At 22.9% G+C, this 18,516-nt stretch overlaps 1 protein-coding gene across 1 annotated transcript; it reads right to left on the bottom strand.

Annotated features, from left to right (window-relative positions):
• Positions 1–15,453: 15,453 nt before the first annotated feature.
• Positions 15,454–17,310, bottom strand: LOC145838632 (uncharacterized). The gene is made up of 2 exons (XM_082946255.1): positions 17,177–17,310; positions 15,454–16,785 (listed from the first exon to the last, which is right to left on the bottom strand). The coding sequence occupies exons 1-2, from the start codon at positions 17,289–17,291 to the stop codon at positions 15,845–15,847; spliced, it is 1,056 nt and encodes a 351-aa protein (XP_082802381.1). The 5' UTR covers positions 17,292–17,310; the 3' UTR covers positions 15,454–15,844.
• Between the last annotated feature and the right edge of the window lie 1,206 nt (positions 17,311–18,516).

Below are 18,516 nucleotides of genomic sequence, written 5' to 3' on the forward strand. Positions count from 1 at the left end.
AAATATTGCAATAGCAGTAAACAATTATAAAAAATGCATTCAAAATTACAACCAACAACAGTGAGTGTGAATCTAAATTGTTGTCACTAAAACTGTTATAAATTACAATGAGCTGTGAGTATTGCTTTTCAACATTTGAAAACACAATAGACACTAAAAAAGGCGCGTTATTGCATTTAGTATTAATTAAAGTTAATCTTTAATACGTATTTCATAACATAGAAACTTAGCAAAAAACTGCTAGTGTAGAGTCTAAAGGTAATTGAAACTTTTGTTGTACTCACATAGTTATAATTTTAAATATAAAAATAATTTGTCTAGACAGACGTACGTTACCAAGCTTGTGGATTAATTATTTTACTAACACAACAAAATTAATATTTTAGTGTGCTTAGATTCATAGTTTAAACTTTTCTTTTTATCTTTTGTAACAAAGAAATATATAAAAAATGTAAAGTTGTTATTTTTCTTAGGAAAACTTAAATTGATAAGTTATTTTCGATACAACCACTTTTTTATGAAGCATGTAAAGTAAAACTAAATCCGTCAAAAATTTATATTTACGGATTTTTTAAATTTTATTATAATAAACAACATTAGTTGCTAAAATCGCTACAATTGAAGTATGTTTTGAAAAAAATTAAAGAAGTTTAATTTTTTTTTTAATGTAATTAAGTATGTGTTTGTCTGCAAAATATGTTAACAAAAAAAAAAGAGTTATAAAATTTAAGCTTTAAGTAAATAAAGGCTAATGCTTGTCATTAGGTAATTCGATTAAAAAAGTGGTTTAACGATTAAACACGTAATTGTGTATACAAAAGATAAGCTTTTTATTACAAAGCTCGTTGATATGAAGTACATTGTATAAAATTCAAACAAAATACCAATTACTTATTGTACGTTGACCATAAGTTTTATTTTTAGCCTAACAACGCCTATTACTCAAACTACTTGATTTTTTAATGTTAAACTTTTACAATAAAGTTGTTAAACTACTTTTATTTGAGTTAATAAGCATTGTCATTATAATTAGATAATTTAAATACTGTTTTTAGCAACCTTGTTTGTAAAAAAAAATATCTGAAAGTTTTCCGAAGAAAACGTTTTATAGAATTTTTGATCCTCTTATGTCTAATTATGATAAAAATCAGTTTTAATTTTTCATTATTAAACATCCTTTCAGCTAAAAAACACTAGAGAAATAAAAGCATACAAATTTAAAATATGTTGCACTTAATATAATTCAATATTTTTTATTGATTTTCTGTTTAAGTTATACATAATTAATTTATTTTGTCTCTACTAAAAAACAAGAATTTATTGAAAATAGTAAATCAAAAAAATTTTTTTTACTTATTAGGAAGCTAAGTAATAAATATTTCTTTTAAGTTTTTAAAGTGATTATAGCATTAGAGTTTATAAAGAATGTTTCCTTAAAAATTTTTCAAACGAAAACATTTTAAAATAAATTTTTAACATTAAATAAAACCCTATGTTTAGTAATCGTTTAATGACAACAGAAAAAAGTCTAAGGAATTGGTAAACACATAATTTGTAATTCAAAATGTTTTAAGTTGATAAAAAAATCTAGAATAACTTTTTATAATTAAATTTAAACTTTTTGTTAATAATTAAAAATAACATCTTTTTTTATTGAAAGGTGTTACCATTTATAAGACTTCTACTAACAATTTTGTTTAGCAATAAGTTAAAATATATAAGTTACGTGAAAAATAAATTGAAGCTATTAGAAAATAAATAATCGTTTTTGTTACTATCATAAAGCTTCAAAAAAATTTACTTGGTTATTGACCAAACTGTTTTAATGGTAATTAATGATAATTTAGGTGCTTTGACTTTTGATAAGTACTTAATGCTTCTAGGTTGAAGTTTAATTTAAAATATTTTAAAAGGATAAGCATTGTAACAAGATCAGAGCGCAAGCCTATTCATCGTGTAACCTTACAAAAAATAATTGGAATTGCTATAAATGGATTAATATTACACGCATAAGCTTAAAGTCAATTAAGATAATAAACATTTGTACATTCCACATCATTTAAATGAACCATGTAGAAAGGGTAAACAATCTATTATGAAAATACAATCTATTTTTTATTTTTTATGTAAAAACTACTTTATTTTAATTTTGTTCCACCATAAGTAATATTTACTCATTATATTTAAAGTAACAAAGTTACATATAAGTAATTGGTTTTTTTTTAATTGAGAAAATATTAATCTTACTTCAACAAAAAAATTTTTTTTAATACTTTTTAAAAAACAAAAAACCACGGTATTTTTTATAAAAAGCTTTAAAAAGGTTATGCAATAATATCAGAACTAATACAAGCTTGTAATTTAAAGTGAAAAACAGTAAATTTAAATTTACAATTTTAACTCTGAAGTCGTTTTAACTAACAAAATGTTGCGGCTAACGCTATCAAACAACAAAAAACACAAAATCTGACAGTTTTTTCATTGAATACTAACCTAATCAAAATCATTTTTATAACACGTGAAAAAAAACTGTCTGTAAAAAGTCTATATGTAATTTAAAATATTGTGGAATATTCAGATATTAAAGGTAATTTTGTATACGCTGACAACTATTTATGCATAAAAAATTAGACTAGACAAACAAACATTAACAGGTTTGTTTTGTAAACTTAATTGATATATCTTCACAAAAACAGTTTATTAGAAAATTCGACAATTTAAAATGTTAAGTTTTGTGGTTTAATGTTTTCCATTTACATTAGACATATAAAAAAATAAAAAAATGTAATCGTTATTAAACTATTACATAAAATTTAATTACGAAGAAAAAACTTCTTAACATTTGAAAATGTATATTTTGTACAACCTGAAGAGTGTAAACAGTAAAACGAATAGTTTACGTGTAAAAGACAAAAACTATATTCTAAAGTTTAAGATGTTTAAATTTAACTTTTTAATAAATAGATTTTTATATCTTAATGTAAAAAAAAAATTATTAAATCTTTTAATTTTCAATTAAGAGCAATTTTTACAAACTACAAGAAAACTTAACTGACAAGATTTAATGGTAAAAACAAATCAACTAACGTCAAAATACATTAGTGATTAACTATAACGTTATTTTGTATAGAAAACTTAAACTTTTGGTAAGTAAATATTAACATTTCATTATCTAAAAGTCAAACATAAAAATCGTACGATGACCAACACCGATTTTCAAAAAAAAATTTTTCGGTATTTTTTTTTAATTTACGTGTTTGCTAACCTTTAGACTTGATTGAAAAGATAGAGAATTAGAATTAAGCATGACAATGTGTAACTTTCTAGTTTTCTAAAGTTGGTCAGAATTAGCTAAATTTACCTTTTTGTTGCAACTATAATGTTTCTGGTTAGTTACGTTTTGTTTAAAATACAAACAAAAATAAAATAATGTTTTATACATTTAAAAAAAAAAGTCTTTTTGATAACTCTATTTTTTTTATTTCATCTTTGTTTACAGTTAACTTGTTAGTTTTGCTCTAGTTAGAGAGTTTTAAATTTCATCAGTAGTTGCAATGTGATAAACAATTGTGAAACATAATGAAATTTATTGTCTTAAATATAAACAAAGTACCAGTTGTCTTCTTACTGTAACCATATTCCAAACTGTTATCCTAACAATGTTTTTAATTATTAAAGCTGGAATTTAACTCGTTTTAGTTTATTATAAACAAAATTGTATTGATAGTTATATGTTAATATAGTGTTTAAAACTTTCTAAACCTACAATAAAAAAGTTGGGATAATAAATTACACAATACAGAAACAGTTAAATTTGTTGAAGATATTTAATAGTTAAAAACTACAACTTAGTTTGGGACTAAAATCTTCATGTAACAAGCCAAAATGCGGACAATTTTTTTTTTATTGATAATAAGTATATTGGAATTAAAGATTGAAAAGTGTTATTTCATTGAATACATTTAAATATTATACAAACCTCCTTTAGCAATGCATTGAAACTTAAGGCCAGTGTGAAAATATTTATATTTTTTGTGCAACCTTAATTATTTCAATGGTCAAAATAAAATAATTAAGATAACAACTTTTGACGATTGAGAGGTAAACAATGCAGTCAAGTTTTAGATTGTGCCATTACAATTGGTATTACGTAGTATTTGTTTATTTAAGTCTTTTGTAAAAAAAGTTTATCTTATATTTGTTTATATTTAAAAATTTCCTATTTTATTTTTGTTTTTGTTTAAATTGTTTCTAACCTTAAGTTTTTTGATAAATCCAATATTTATACCAAAATTAGAAATGATATTGATCTGAAGATATATTTTTATTTCTTGAGAAAATAGTTTTCCTATAATTTATTTATGCAAAATTAATCGAAAGTTTAATTTATAAATTTTGTTAAAAAATAAACAAAAATTAGTTTAACATTTGAAGTATTAAACATTTAAGGTTTTTATTTAACTTTAGTAGCTTACTTTGAATTTTAAAACTGACAACGAACTCATTACAATATGTTATTTAAGTGTAAATAAAATAATTTTAGTAATTATACAAAAAAATAATAAAAATTACAATTAATGGTTGTAATACGATTCAGAGCAATATACAAAACGAGAAATTTATTACAAGATTAAAATTAGAAATTAGACATATACTTTAAAATTACAGAAAAAGCCATATATTTTAAGTTATTACAGTAATGTTAATTAAATTTGTAACAATAAAAACAATCTCTAAACTAATTATTTATGTATAAAAACATGATAAATACCATAAAAACGTTTTTGCGCAATAATTAAAATATAAATTACTATAACTGCAATCATTATGTGATTATATAAAACAAACACTCTGAAATTTAGGTTAACGTTTTTATGTAAAACTCAGATGTTCTATCTGAAGATATAATTTTAGTTAAACTTAATAGAAATTATACAATATTACTTGAAAATCTAAATAAAGTTTCACACTAACTTGGTATCAAACCAAAAGTGGTATAAAGAAAGTGTATACTTTTTGAATTAATTGCTTAACATAAACATCAAACAAAGATATTTATACCCCTAGTTTTATAATTTTTATATCCGCGTATAATTATCGTACTTTATCGTATGCCATGAACTCAAATGGTCATTATTAATGAAGTTTTACTTAGATAAAACATATTTAGTAGCTAAATTACTATAATTGAGATTTACTTTAGAAGAATTTGAAAGTTTATAATTTTTTACGTAATATAAAATAAAATTATTTAAAAAAAGTAAATATTAAAAGCTTTTGAGTAAAAAAGGATTATAAAGATAAAATATGTTTATTAAAAAGTTTTTAATACAAATAATTGAAAACGTTTAGCTTTGATTAAAACTCACGCGATTAAGTAATTCGATTAAAATTGTGATTAACGATTAAACACATCATTATATAAACAAAATATTGGCTTAAAACTACAAAGTTCGTTGAAAAAAAGTTCAATGTATAAAAGTCAAACAAAGTACAAATTACCAGTTGTGTGTTGACTAAAAGTTTTATTTTTAGCTTAACAACGCCTTTTACGATAAAAACTTAAATTTAACGGTCAAACTTTACATTAAAATTTAAAACTGATTTTTAGTTAAGCTAATTACACGTTGTCTTTTGTTTTTGCTTTTCTTAAATTGTTAGTATAAACAAACTACTATGTAAAAAAACAAATGTTTTGGAAAATTTTATTAAAGAAAAACTTTAAATAAATTCAATAATAACCTCATGCCAAGTTAGTTATAACAGGCATGTAGGTTAACTTTAAAATAAAGTTTGATTTACTTTTCCACTTAATTAATACAACGTGATGTTTTTATTTATTATTGTATAATGTTGTTTTTTAACAAGGTGTTTTTTAATATAAAACTGTTTCATATATTTTTTTCTAAACGAAACTTTAAAACATAACAGTTCTTAATGTTATGCCTGACTAACATAAAGTTCAGTTTTGTAAGGTATATTTTGTAAAATTTGTCAACATAAACAACATTTAAACTTAAGGGCATAACTAAATAAAATAAAAATTCAACAAACAGCAATTGAAAAGTTTTTGAGTAACTAAACAGGTTTTGTTTAGTTTATACGTATTTGTTATTATAGGTCATATCAAAAATAACATATTTATAAAATTATCATTAAATAAAAGAAGATTAGAGACCTTAATTTTTTTTTTTATTAAATTAAGTACTTAAGAGATCAAGTTTATGTGTTTATGTTTAACTAAAAACTAGTTTCTTATTAAGGGCAAAACAAATATGTGTCCCTTAAATCTGTGGTGTACCTAAAACAAAAAAAAAAGATAAAAAACAGTCTTTCAAAAGCTATTTTACTGTTAAAAGAACGCTTTTTTTATAATATAGTAGAAAATGATATCAGTATTAGTCATATTTTTTTCTTCAAATCTTATTGGTTAAGTGAGTTTTTTTATATAAAAAATCGTTTAGTTATAAATTTAGACAAACCAACCAACATCATAATATAGTTAGATTATAAAACTAATTTACTACGTTTATGTTTACAAAAGAATTTAAACATTTTATTACAAAGTGCACTTTTATGGATTACTGAAGCTTTGTTTAAAAGTCAAACAAAAAACCACTAACCTTAGTACGATGACCTTAAGTTGTATTTTTAGTAACGTTATTAGCCTAACAACGCCTTTTACCATAAAAGCCGAAATTAAACGGTGAAAAACTTTATTGTAACAAACCTTTGTGTAACTACAGTTACAATAAGGGTTGAGATGATAAGTTAACAAGTATTTTTAAATTGAACAAAATACGGACAAAAATGGCATAATAATATTTTTTTATAGAAACTACGTAATATGTTATAAGTCCATAAAAACAAGAAGTTCTTAAGATTAACTTAAACAATGGTGCGTGCGTACTTATAACTTGTAAGTGCCTTTTTTTTATATATTTAACAACCTCTTTTACAATAATAGCTGAAATTTAATGGTGGAGTATTTTTTGAATTGAATCTTTTGTAAGAGTTGTATTGATGTTACACCTAGAACAAGAGGTTTGATAATAATTAAAGATATCAGTTTAGATACATTGAACAAAACGCTTTTACATTGTACAAAATGTAGATAAAAAGAGTAAAATAAAATACTTTTATTTATATTAAGTATTGAATTATGAAAGAAGAAACCAAAAACTTATTAAGATTAACTTAAAGATTAGAACGTGTAAAAAGTCTTTAAGAATGGATGTGCCTGTAAAAAAATATTTTTTTCTTAATTTTTAAAACTGTTTCATTGTATTTACTAACACTTAGAGACTATATGCAAACATGCAAGTACTAAAAAATATCTGTTCAGAAGTTTCTTAATCCCAGATTTAAGTTCAAACAAATAAAATTATGTCAAATTTAAAAACAAACTTTTTACATTTAACTCACTTTTAAAGCATTAGCGTGCGACTTACACTTGTAGGTGCTGTTGTTTTATATTTATATAATAGTAAAACACAAGTAAGTTTGAATTTTTTTTTTCGTAATAAATGTAATATTTTTACATAATGTCAAACATCTTACTTCTCTCGTCCGTACGATACCAACTTTAATGTTATCAATATTTTGATGGTCAGACAGTAATTATAGATTTAATGTTAATTTTATAACATCATTAAAATGGTTTCAAATAATTCGAAAAAAAAGTTATACATAATTTTATCTGTATAAGATTAGAGAATAATTCTAAAAACTTTGTACAATTTAGTTTATGTTATTATGTTTTTGTTTATTGGTAAATTATTAAGGTACTAAATATTTGAAACTATTTTTGTAATCAAAATCATTTTAACTGATAAAAAATAAAATTTCAGTCACAGGAAATTTTTAAAACTTTCATATTTTTTTAGTTCTAATTTTTTATTAATACAATTACTTCAATACTTAGTATCAAATTGTTTTTATAAAATACCAATTCAAAAAAATTAGACACTATTTAAATTATAAGTCCATTTATCAGATCATTTATTACTAAAAGTGCTGCACAAATGTTAATTTGTTTTTAAAATTACAATGACGAACCATTATATGTTCGTTTTAAAAGTTTTCTTTTGTTGTCACTTATCTAACTTTCAAAAGCTTTCTTTATACTTAAGTCGAGTTAAAAAGTAGTTAAGTGTAGAGTAGAAAAAGCCAAATTACATGCAACAAAGGCTTTAAATTCTAAGTAGTTTCGGCAAGCAATTGAAATTATAAAAGCAATTTGCAAAAGGCTAAGCTTTTTAAGGCAGAGATAAACCAGATAATTGCTTTACAATTAACTCGCTTTTTATTTTCCCATTAAAAAGAATACACAATTAAATTTAACTAGCTTGCAATTTTGAAGTCTACTATCTATTTAGAAACAAATTTGTGCTGTGGAAGATTGACAAACTATAATTTAAATTGAAACTACTTTTTTAAAAAAATAAAATATTTTTTTTAAAGTGTGCTAAAATAATGCAATTGTCCATATAAAGTTTTAAAAACCTAGTGTTTTAAATTTTAAGAACACTTTTAAAAAATAATTAATTCTAAAAATATAATTATGTTTGTTGATATAAAAATTAGTTTTAATAAGTTGTTTATTTTGTTCTTACTCTTGATTTAAATGTTTGGAAATTTACTTACAATTCAGTAAACAAAATTAATTAATTTTGTTGCTCTTAGTGACTTAAAAATTAATTTAGTCAGTATAATCTGGTTTTGATTTAAAGTTTCAGTTAAACTTAAACCATCGTTAAGCTTTTTAGTGATATAATAAATGCTATTATTTATGTTTTTTTATTTTTTATTTCATAAAGCTAAGTGTTCTAAGTAACTAAGAAAAAAGCCTTTTACTTATTTCAAAGTTATTGTTTTTCAATGTACCTTTAATGCAAGAAGTTAAGTTTAAACTGGTGGTTTGAGATTTATAAAAGTTTTTGTAGTACAAGTCTCATATGTTTTTATATTTTATACATGTAAGTTTACAAGAATAGTTTAGTAGCTTTTAAAAAATTTCGCAAACAAAATTGGTACTACAGCATTTTTCTTAGTAGAACAACATTTTAACTAATTAAAATAAATAAATACAGTAAATATAAATATAAATTTGTTAGCTAATATATTTTACAAAATAGTAAGCTGTCACTAATGCTTCCGAACATGATTTAAAACACAATAAAAAGTTTAACAAGTTAAAAATTGATTCAATTAATCGTAAGAATTGTTGCAAAATAAAATAAATAAGTTGTCTGCTAAGGTCTAATTGAAAATTAAAAAAATGTTTTTTTTAAATAGAAATAAGAAAAGTTTCAATTAATCAAAAAACTGACTAGACAAATGTAACGAAAAGCTTTTGATAAAGACTTACATCTAATAAAAGGTATACCTCTTAATATTGTTTTGCGATAAATTTATAAAACATGTTCATATCGGATTATTTTTCAAGCTAATTTGTTGTTAATCATACGTATATTTGAGATAAAGAGAAGACAATAAAGTTTTTTTATTAAAAAAAAAATGATTAAATATAAAACTACAACCAACAAATCTATACTAAAAATTATTAGTTAACTTGTTTAAAATTTTCATTTATTTAAAAGCCCGAAATTTTCTAAAAACAATGTTAACAATCAAAAAACTTTAAAAATATATAAGAAGGTTAACGTTTTATGCATAATCTGTATCAATACGATTTAATTTGAGGTATTAAAAAATAAAAAAAGCAATAGTTTTCACATGTTACTTTAGTAAATATTTTAAAAAGCAAAGTGTTATAATTTATTGAAAATGTTTTGAGATGAAATAAAAATCTTATAGTAAAAGTGTTAGATTTTGCTAATAAACTATGTTTATAATATAGTAAAATGTAATGATAAACTTTTGCCATAACGTATTTGATTACAAAGGTTATTAAGCATCAAAAAAGTAATTTAGTACCAAAGTTAAGCTCTATTAAAAAAAGCACGTTGTTACAGACTACTTTGACTAAAGTTCAAACAGATTTTTTTTTAAATTTTGAATGTTAAACTTAAGTATTGGTATTAGCTCAACAACGTCTCTTATTGTTTGAAGCTTAAAATTTAAGATTAATCTTTACTATCATTCAACTGAAATTAAATATTATTTTGTCTACCGCATTAAAAAGGTTGAGATATTAGAGTTATGCAAAGGTTAAAATGTGTAATTAATGATTGTAAAAACGCTCAAACTAATTCGGCATAAGTAGAAAACAACTAAAAAATCATGAATAATTTTCATAACTACTCTTACACACTTTTAAGTAAGTAAAAAATTGTTAAAGAATTTTGCTAAACATTTTTCTTGTGAAAAAGTTGCTTTGATACAATCTTACGCTGTCTAAAACATTATTTTGATAAGACTAACAAATTTCAACTATTTAGTTATAAGTCAACAATGTCTTTCCTAATTAAACGTTTACTGTGCTCTAATGATAAAAACAATTTTGGTTATGAATTTAGATATTACAAAATCAGGTAAATGACTTAAAATAACATTAAAAATAGAAGTTTTTTAGCATGTTTTAAAACAAGAGTTTTAAAATTTTAATTTTTATTTAAATTGCAAAAAATTCTCTTATTTAGTTTTCGTCTAATTCAAATTTTAAGGTTTAAATACTTCCAGTGGTTTATAACAGCGGTTTTAAATTTCGAGTGTTTTGAATAGCCTTTAATTTTAAACCAGTCATTTACAAAAAGACAAACGTTTTAGAGCAGAAATAAACCAGTCATTTGCTTTTTATCAAAGTTTCCCACTCATTTTCTCATTAAACTAAATAACCGGTTTCAAGTTACTATCTTTTTTCTAGTACGTATGTGATAAGAACAAATGGCAAACTTGAAGCTAAATTTTTTTGCAAGTTAAAAACAAAAAAGTAAATTGTCTTTTTTTTTGTATTATGTATATATATTATTTGTGGTTTTCAATTTTTAGAGGTTCAATATTTGTATTTTTACCTAAGGAAATAATTTTTTTCATTTTGCTTATAATAAAAAAAAAAGCTTAAAGAGTATAGCAGTTTTAAACAAAATTAAAACAAAAATTTAAACTACTTATACTGATTAAATAAAGTATCATGTTATTTAAACAAAAGTATATAACAGACAATAAATAATAAGTTTAGATTTTTAAAAAGGATGTTTGTAAAATAGGATAATAATTCAATATCAGTAGACAGACTTTTAAAAGCTTGTTTATATTCAAAATAAAACTGAGTTTGTTTTTTAAATATATATTTATATATAATTTTGGATATTTTTATTTGGAGCAAAGCCAAAAAAACTAAATTAAAAAAAAAAAAGTTTTAATATTTTTACACCTTTTTTTTATGTATAGACAATTTAACCGCTTTTAAAAGGTAAAATTTTGTGTTAAAATTTGCTTTATTATTTAATTTCAGGTTTTTACGTAAAATGCCCTGTAACAACCATATAATTCTGTACGAAATACATCAATAAAACATATAAAAATATTAAAACTAGCTGTAAATGCATATTTATATGATTAGTAATTTTAACTTTATGACTTTTTATGAAATTAAAAATGAAGCCACTAAGCTGATAAGTTTAAAAAAAATTCAAGCATTTTTACGTGCTTCAGAAAGCAATAAAGTTTTAAGAGGTTTAAAGAATTATAATTTACGTCAAAGAAACTTTTGAAAATTGATAAAAGGTGATTTTTTAACAGTTGCCTCTTGTGCTTAGGTTTAAGTGCGATGTTTTCTAAACACACACCGTCAGTTTAAAAATAGATAAGAATGCTTAACTAAAAGAAAAGGATTTTAAACCTATTCTCAAACGTTGAAAGCGGTTAAAACTTTTTCATCAAGCGAAAACTTTTTTTATCAAGTTACTTTACATTTTCAACTTTTACCAAAAAGTAAGAAACATAGTCTTTTTTGAATAAAAAAAACATTTAATTATTTGGTGTTAGTTGGCTTTCAGCGGTAAATGTACAAAATACAAACTTTAATTTAGTGTAGTGTTAAAAGTTATTAGGAATTGCTAGAAATATTCATTAGTGTAACTTCTAAATAATACTCACTGTTTTTTAATTGGAAAGATAATATTAACAACATGTAGCATTGGAAGAAGTTTTATGCTAGTACACTAGGTATAAAATTCTATTCGTGTAACGTTAATAGTGAAAAAATAGCTGTTATCTTATCCATTAAGCTAAACATATTTTTTTTTCTGAAAGAATTGATTGAAAAAATTTCACTAATACCGAACTTCACATATATTTGTTTTTAAAATCAAAAACAAAACAGTGAAGCTCATAAAGTTTTAAAATAAAAATATAAACTTTTTACGTGCTTTTGAGGGCAATTAAAATTTAAGAGGCTTAAAGAATTTACAGTTTTGCGTCAAAGAAACATTTATAAAACTTGATAACCTGATGTTTTAACAATTGACGTTTGTGTTTTGGTTTTAGTTTGTGGTGTTTTAAACATACAATCGTTTAAAATAGATAAAGTACTTAAAACTATTCTTAAACACTAAAAGCCGATAAAATTTTGTAATAAAGCAATATTGTTTACTTTTCTATTTTGTTTTTTTTATATAGTAAGACACAAGGTTCCTTTAGATAAAATAAACATTTAGAACATTCGGTGTTACTCGGCATTCTGTAAAAAGTATACAAAGTACAAACTTTTAATTAGTGTAGTTTTAGAAGATGTTGGTAGATATTTTAAAACTTACTTAGTATAATTCCATATCCATATATATATACTATGCGTTTACTGAAAACACATTATTAAAAGTAGCTTTTAAAGTTTAGTTAAGTGTTTTGTTGGTTGTTTATTTCCAAAATCATTAAATTGATCCTGTTAATTTATTTTTCTTATTTTGTATATATTCTAGCCTGTTTTGTCCTTAAGTAATACTATATAGATGAAATATTTTTTATTAAAGTTTTATTTTATAAATTATCTTTTTTATCTAAACAGTTGAACATCTAAACAAAAGACATTTGTATAATAATAAAATAAAAACATACTATTTATATTTGTATTATCATATACCTTTCAAAACTTGTAATGGTATTTAAAAACAAAAAAGATATTTTATGCGGTTTTACAAATTTTTGTTTTGATAAAGCTTGTAAATAATTTAAGTCAACAATTGGTTTTGTATAAAAAGCTTAAAACTTTAATTCTGGGAACATATTTAAACTAAGAACAACTTTCTAGCACACAAGTGTGAGAAATTCAATACAAACATTGGAAGTAGTTTTGTGCTAGTACATAAGATATGAAATTCTGCATTTTCAAAAACTATGTTGTAAAAAAGTAGCTCTTACTTATTTATTATGCAAAAGTTAAGGCTTATTTGATAAAAGTTGTACCTTATAGACAATTTTAAATTTGTTTTAGTAGCAAGCTAGTTTTGCCTTCTCTATGATTACGTCTATTTTTTTTCTTAATATTTTTTATTTACTAAAACTTTTTTTTTAATAAACCGGTTTTGAAAACTGAAAATTTAATTTCTAGGTTCTTTAAAGCGACTGCTTTTTTAGAAATAGTTTTATTAGTTTTATTAAAATCGAAAATATCAAACCTTTTTATTATTATAAGTATTTTTTTACATCTAATGGCTAATTGTGGTTTATGGTAAGAGTTTAGCTTAAATCATAAGGAATTTAACTCGTTTAGAATCATAATACAAATAAAATTTAGTTTCAATAACAGGCAATTATTAATTGTAATATTTTTTTAATTTTTTAAAAATTGTAGTTAGTTAAAATGTTGCCATATTTGTTCGTTAGTTGTTTATTTTTAAACAAGTTTTAAATCTATAATAGTAATAAAATGTCATACTGTTTTCTTTAAATTACACTTAGATTGTAACTAAATTATAAAGAAAAAGTTCAAAAACATTAAGCTTAGTTAAAAGTTAACAGGTTATGTTTTAAATTTCTAAAATGAATAAAATTTTGTAGAAAAACCACTAAAAAACAAGTTAAATTTAAAACCATTAAAAAAAAAACAGCTTCTTAACAATGTAAACAGTAGTAAAACATCCGTTACAAATCTTTTAACAGCTGGTTGTTATGTTAATAATGAAAGAGGAAAAAACAACAGTCTTTATTTTCTTATAAAGCGTTTCATTTTAACAATAACTTTGTAGCTATTCAGTACAAAAAAGACTTGTGAATGAAAATTAAAATGTTTTACTATGATAAAATACTGCTAAAATGTTTCTTTTATGTTTCTATATTGTGAAAAGCTGTTTATATGTTTAGTTTCCAAATAATGTCAAAATTTTAATTTAATCTTATTAATACTTTTGATGAGATTTTTCAAAGCCTTTGCGTGTGTTTATTCGAAAACATAAACAACTTTTAGACATTTAAAAACTAAAAATGTTTTAACAAAAATGAAGGCTTATCAAATTAGTTTTAACTATTTAGTTATAACTTTTGTTTTGTAAAAAAATTCATATAAAAACGTACAAAGGTCCATTATATTTAACGCTTACATTGTCATTTTTATTGCTTATTTCATGATTTTAATGTAAACATGCCAAAAATTTATACTTATACTAAGTGCTATAAAGATGTTTTTTTTTTAAACTTCACCGGTGGCTTATATAAGACCAAATAATTTCTTTATTCGAATTTTTGAATATTAGCTTTATCATAGTTTGATTACGATATTGAAATTATAATTTAGTTTTAAATTTTACTTTAACTTTTGTCAAAGTATGTTTAATCTCTTTGTGCTTATAATTTATACCGATTAAAAATGTTTATAGTATTTTTTGTGCTAATTACAAATACAATATGTACTTTTAAGAAGATAATATAAGAGTTAACAAAATTTATAAACTTATTTTTAGCCTCTCTCATAATGTAGTATTAAGGTAAAACAATGCTAGCTAAAAAATAGAGATCAATCAGTCTAATCGAAGATGTATATTGTCAAAATTTTAACTTTATTTTTTTAAACGTGTTGTAATAAATAAAAAAACTTCTTTTAGCCATTTATTTTTTATTTAAGTTCAAAAATTAAGGTGAAAAGGTCAACCTGACATTAATACAACATTTAAAAATATACAATTGTTAGGAAGTTAAATCTTATTCTTAAAAAATGATTAGAACTTATTTTAAAAGATACGAGCTGAAAAAAAAAGCAGTTTAATGAAAACTAGAAAGTATTTCTTTAAATAACATGATTGATTAGTGACAAACTTAATACTTCACGTTAAAATGCTTTTTAGTTACCGGAAGTATAATTTAAGATCAAATTTTAAGTCATCAGTAATAAACTTCAACTTCAATCACTAACAAATAAAAAATACTTTATATCTATTATAGACTTGTTTTAGCATGGCAAAAAATTTTTTCAACAAGTATCAAGTAAAATGTGCTAAACATATAATGTAATTGTCAAAACAACGTTTATATTTAAAACTTGTGTTAAAAGTGGTTTTCTCAATCTAATTCATGTGGTGTTTACCGTAAAAAGGGCGTGTAAAAACAATCATTTTAATTGTTACTGAAAAAATGATTAAATGGATAATGTCTTCATGTTTGAGAGAAAATTACAAATAAAAACCGAAAGGTTGGTTAAGTTTGTGTTTGAAAAAAGTATCAAACTAAGTATGAAACTTGTAGCTAGAAAATAACAGTATTTTAATTTCAAGTTCAGAGTAATATTATTACCTTCATTGGTTTAAAAACAACTGAAAATCAAAAAGTTTTGCTTAAGATAAATTTTTTTAATTAACTTGTTATTAATAAACTTGAAATAAAAGTTTTTTGAATTAGATTTAACTTTTTAACTTGTCTTATGCGGCTAATATAACGCTAATGAAATTAGTCAGTAAACATAGTTGTAGTAATCAAAGTCATTGCTTATTCGAAACTGTTGTGACGTCATATAAGGTTTATCAAAATTTTGTGTCGTCATAATTTCGTTCGAGTCACTTTCAAATGATTTGATTGAAGACGTTAGTGAACCATTAGATCCTTGATAAAGTGAAAACTTATTGAAAGTTACAAAATTGCTTTTGTGATAATAGTTTGGAAAGTTATGATTTTGAAAATTTGTATTATATTTATTGTTTGGTTGGTGCTTATAACTTTGTTGTTCATTGAAAAGTGACCAATTTGTTTGCATTTGATTAGTATTGTCTTGTTTATTCAAAATAAATTTATATATGAAATTTTGCTGATAAAAGTTCCCATCACAGACTGCTGTTGGTTTTATTGCTTCTGTTTTTAATAATGGCTGAAAGTTTTTCATAGTTGGTAAACGAACAAACTTACTGACTGAATTGTAAAGACTAACTTCTGGATTAAATTGTCTTGATGATAAATCAGCCTTCGGTATTTTTCGTAGTCCATACTTAATTGTTTGGTGTTTGTCAACTATACTATTTTGGTTGGCCTTCTGATTTTTCTGATTTATTTGAAATTCTTCCAATGACCTTATCTTACAAAGAAAACAACCACAATGGTTTGTACTAGTTAGATGTTTGTTTGCATTCAAATTCAAAACTTTTTCATTTTGATAAATATGATTGTAGTAATGATGGTTTATCAATTTATCATTTCTCCATTTTGATTTCACTAGTTGCGCTCCAAGATACTCACTTTCAGAAAATCGTCCATGTGTATTGTCAGTTTGTTCCACTCCTTGCTGTACTGAGACAGAGGTTGATTGCTGCAGAAGTTTTGTTTTCTTTCCTTTGATTCTCAGTAAACTTGTGTTCTGTTTCCTTTTCCTTGACCCTTTTGTCGTCGTAAGTTTCATTGGAACTGTTAAAAGATAAATTTGCATAAAATAAAAATAACATTTTGAATAAGTGAGCTTGGTAAATAGACTAAAAACTGAAATAGGTGTTATTTTTAGATTTTAAAAGGCCTAAAGTAATATTAAACCAAGCATTTCAAAGTACTTAAGTTGAAAAAACTATTAATTAAAGTTAAAATATTCTACTCAAACACCCTAGTTTGTTAAATTTATTATCATATATTTATTAAGTTTAAAATCTGAAATTGAAATTTTCATTTACACAAAAACTAGCTTTTATTTTATATAGTCTTACTTTATTGTTTAACTAATAACTTAACTAAACTAAAAACTTATTGTATCTTATACATAAAATTAGAAATGTTAACGTTCAGTTAATTTTATAACTAAGCTGACCTTTAATTTTGGTTTGATTTGGAACATTCACAAACAGCTTCGGTTGAAATCCTAAATTTAAAAAGTGAAAATCAGGCTTTTGAGTATTGAAAAACCCACTGTTTATTTTGTCCATTGTAGTTTTATTTTTTGTTATTTCTAAAAGTAACATAGACATATTTATCTTAAATAAAACGAACATATCTAGATTATATGGAATTACAGCTTACCAGTATATTAACTTTAACACATTATTCGTTTTAATATCTTTTTTAATGGCATGGTTCAAGTGTTAATTGAAGTTAAAATATAGTATGTGATTTTTACATGCTAAGAACTTTACTTCCTTAAAATATACTTAGAATAACTATGAACTTTCCAAAACAAGTTTGGAAAGTTCATGTTTTGGAACTGTTTTTTTCACATGATTGAAAAATTGCTGAAAGCTTGTGTTTTCAACAGTGTAAACATTAAGCTACTAAAATCAAAAACTTATAAATCGATAGTCTATGTTTATTGAAAATTATATACGAAAAAATATATTAATAACAGGCATGCACAATAACCAAAGTGCGTTTTTTTTTTAATAAATTTGATTTATGACTGATCTGACGAACCTTTTCAACTACAAATATTAACTCAAATGCTTTTTTGATGATTTATAAAGCTTTTATTGTACTTTTGCAATGAAACTAAATTGTCTAATTAAAGAAATGCTTTAAATGAAAAAAACATTAATTATAAAAATTACAAGTTTTTTTTCTACTTTTGATAATTATAGTTCGTAACTAGCTATATAACAAAACTTAAAAATTTACCCAAAACCTAGTTACTTTTCAAAACTTGCTAAATAAAAATGAATGTTATTAATGTTAAAAACTGCAATTAACAATCTAATTCAGCATAATTTTTATACACCTCAGAATTTATATACTTTATAATGTATAAACTTGTTTATAACGACAAAAAAAAACTTTTTTAAAGCAAAGTTTATTCTAAAAAATACACTGCTTTTCCAAGCTAAAAATAGTTCTATAAAATCCCATGCTAACAAAAAGAGAACCTTGAAAAACGCAAAGCTTTAGAAAAAGGCTGAAAAAAAAAGAAAAGCTTATTATTCTCAAAATACTTCTATTCAACAACATGTCAAAGTGACACGAAGTTCTTTGAATTTTTTTCAAGCTTCCTGTTTTCAAATATTATACTATTTATATATTATTACAACTAAATTCAAAACTTTATTTGGCTCTACTTGCAAAAATTAAAATATCTCGACTCAAGAGCTTTCAGTAGTTTAATACGTACAAAATTAAATATTGGTTTAATTTTTTATCTAAGTATAAGTTTAAAGACAAAGTAAA

Source organism: Thalia democratica, chromosome 6, assembly GCF_965202585.1.
Source record: "Thalia democratica chromosome 6, ktThaDemo2.hap1.1, whole genome shotgun sequence".
NCBI lineage: Eukaryota > Metazoa > Chordata > Thaliacea > Salpida > Salpidae > Thalia > Thalia democratica.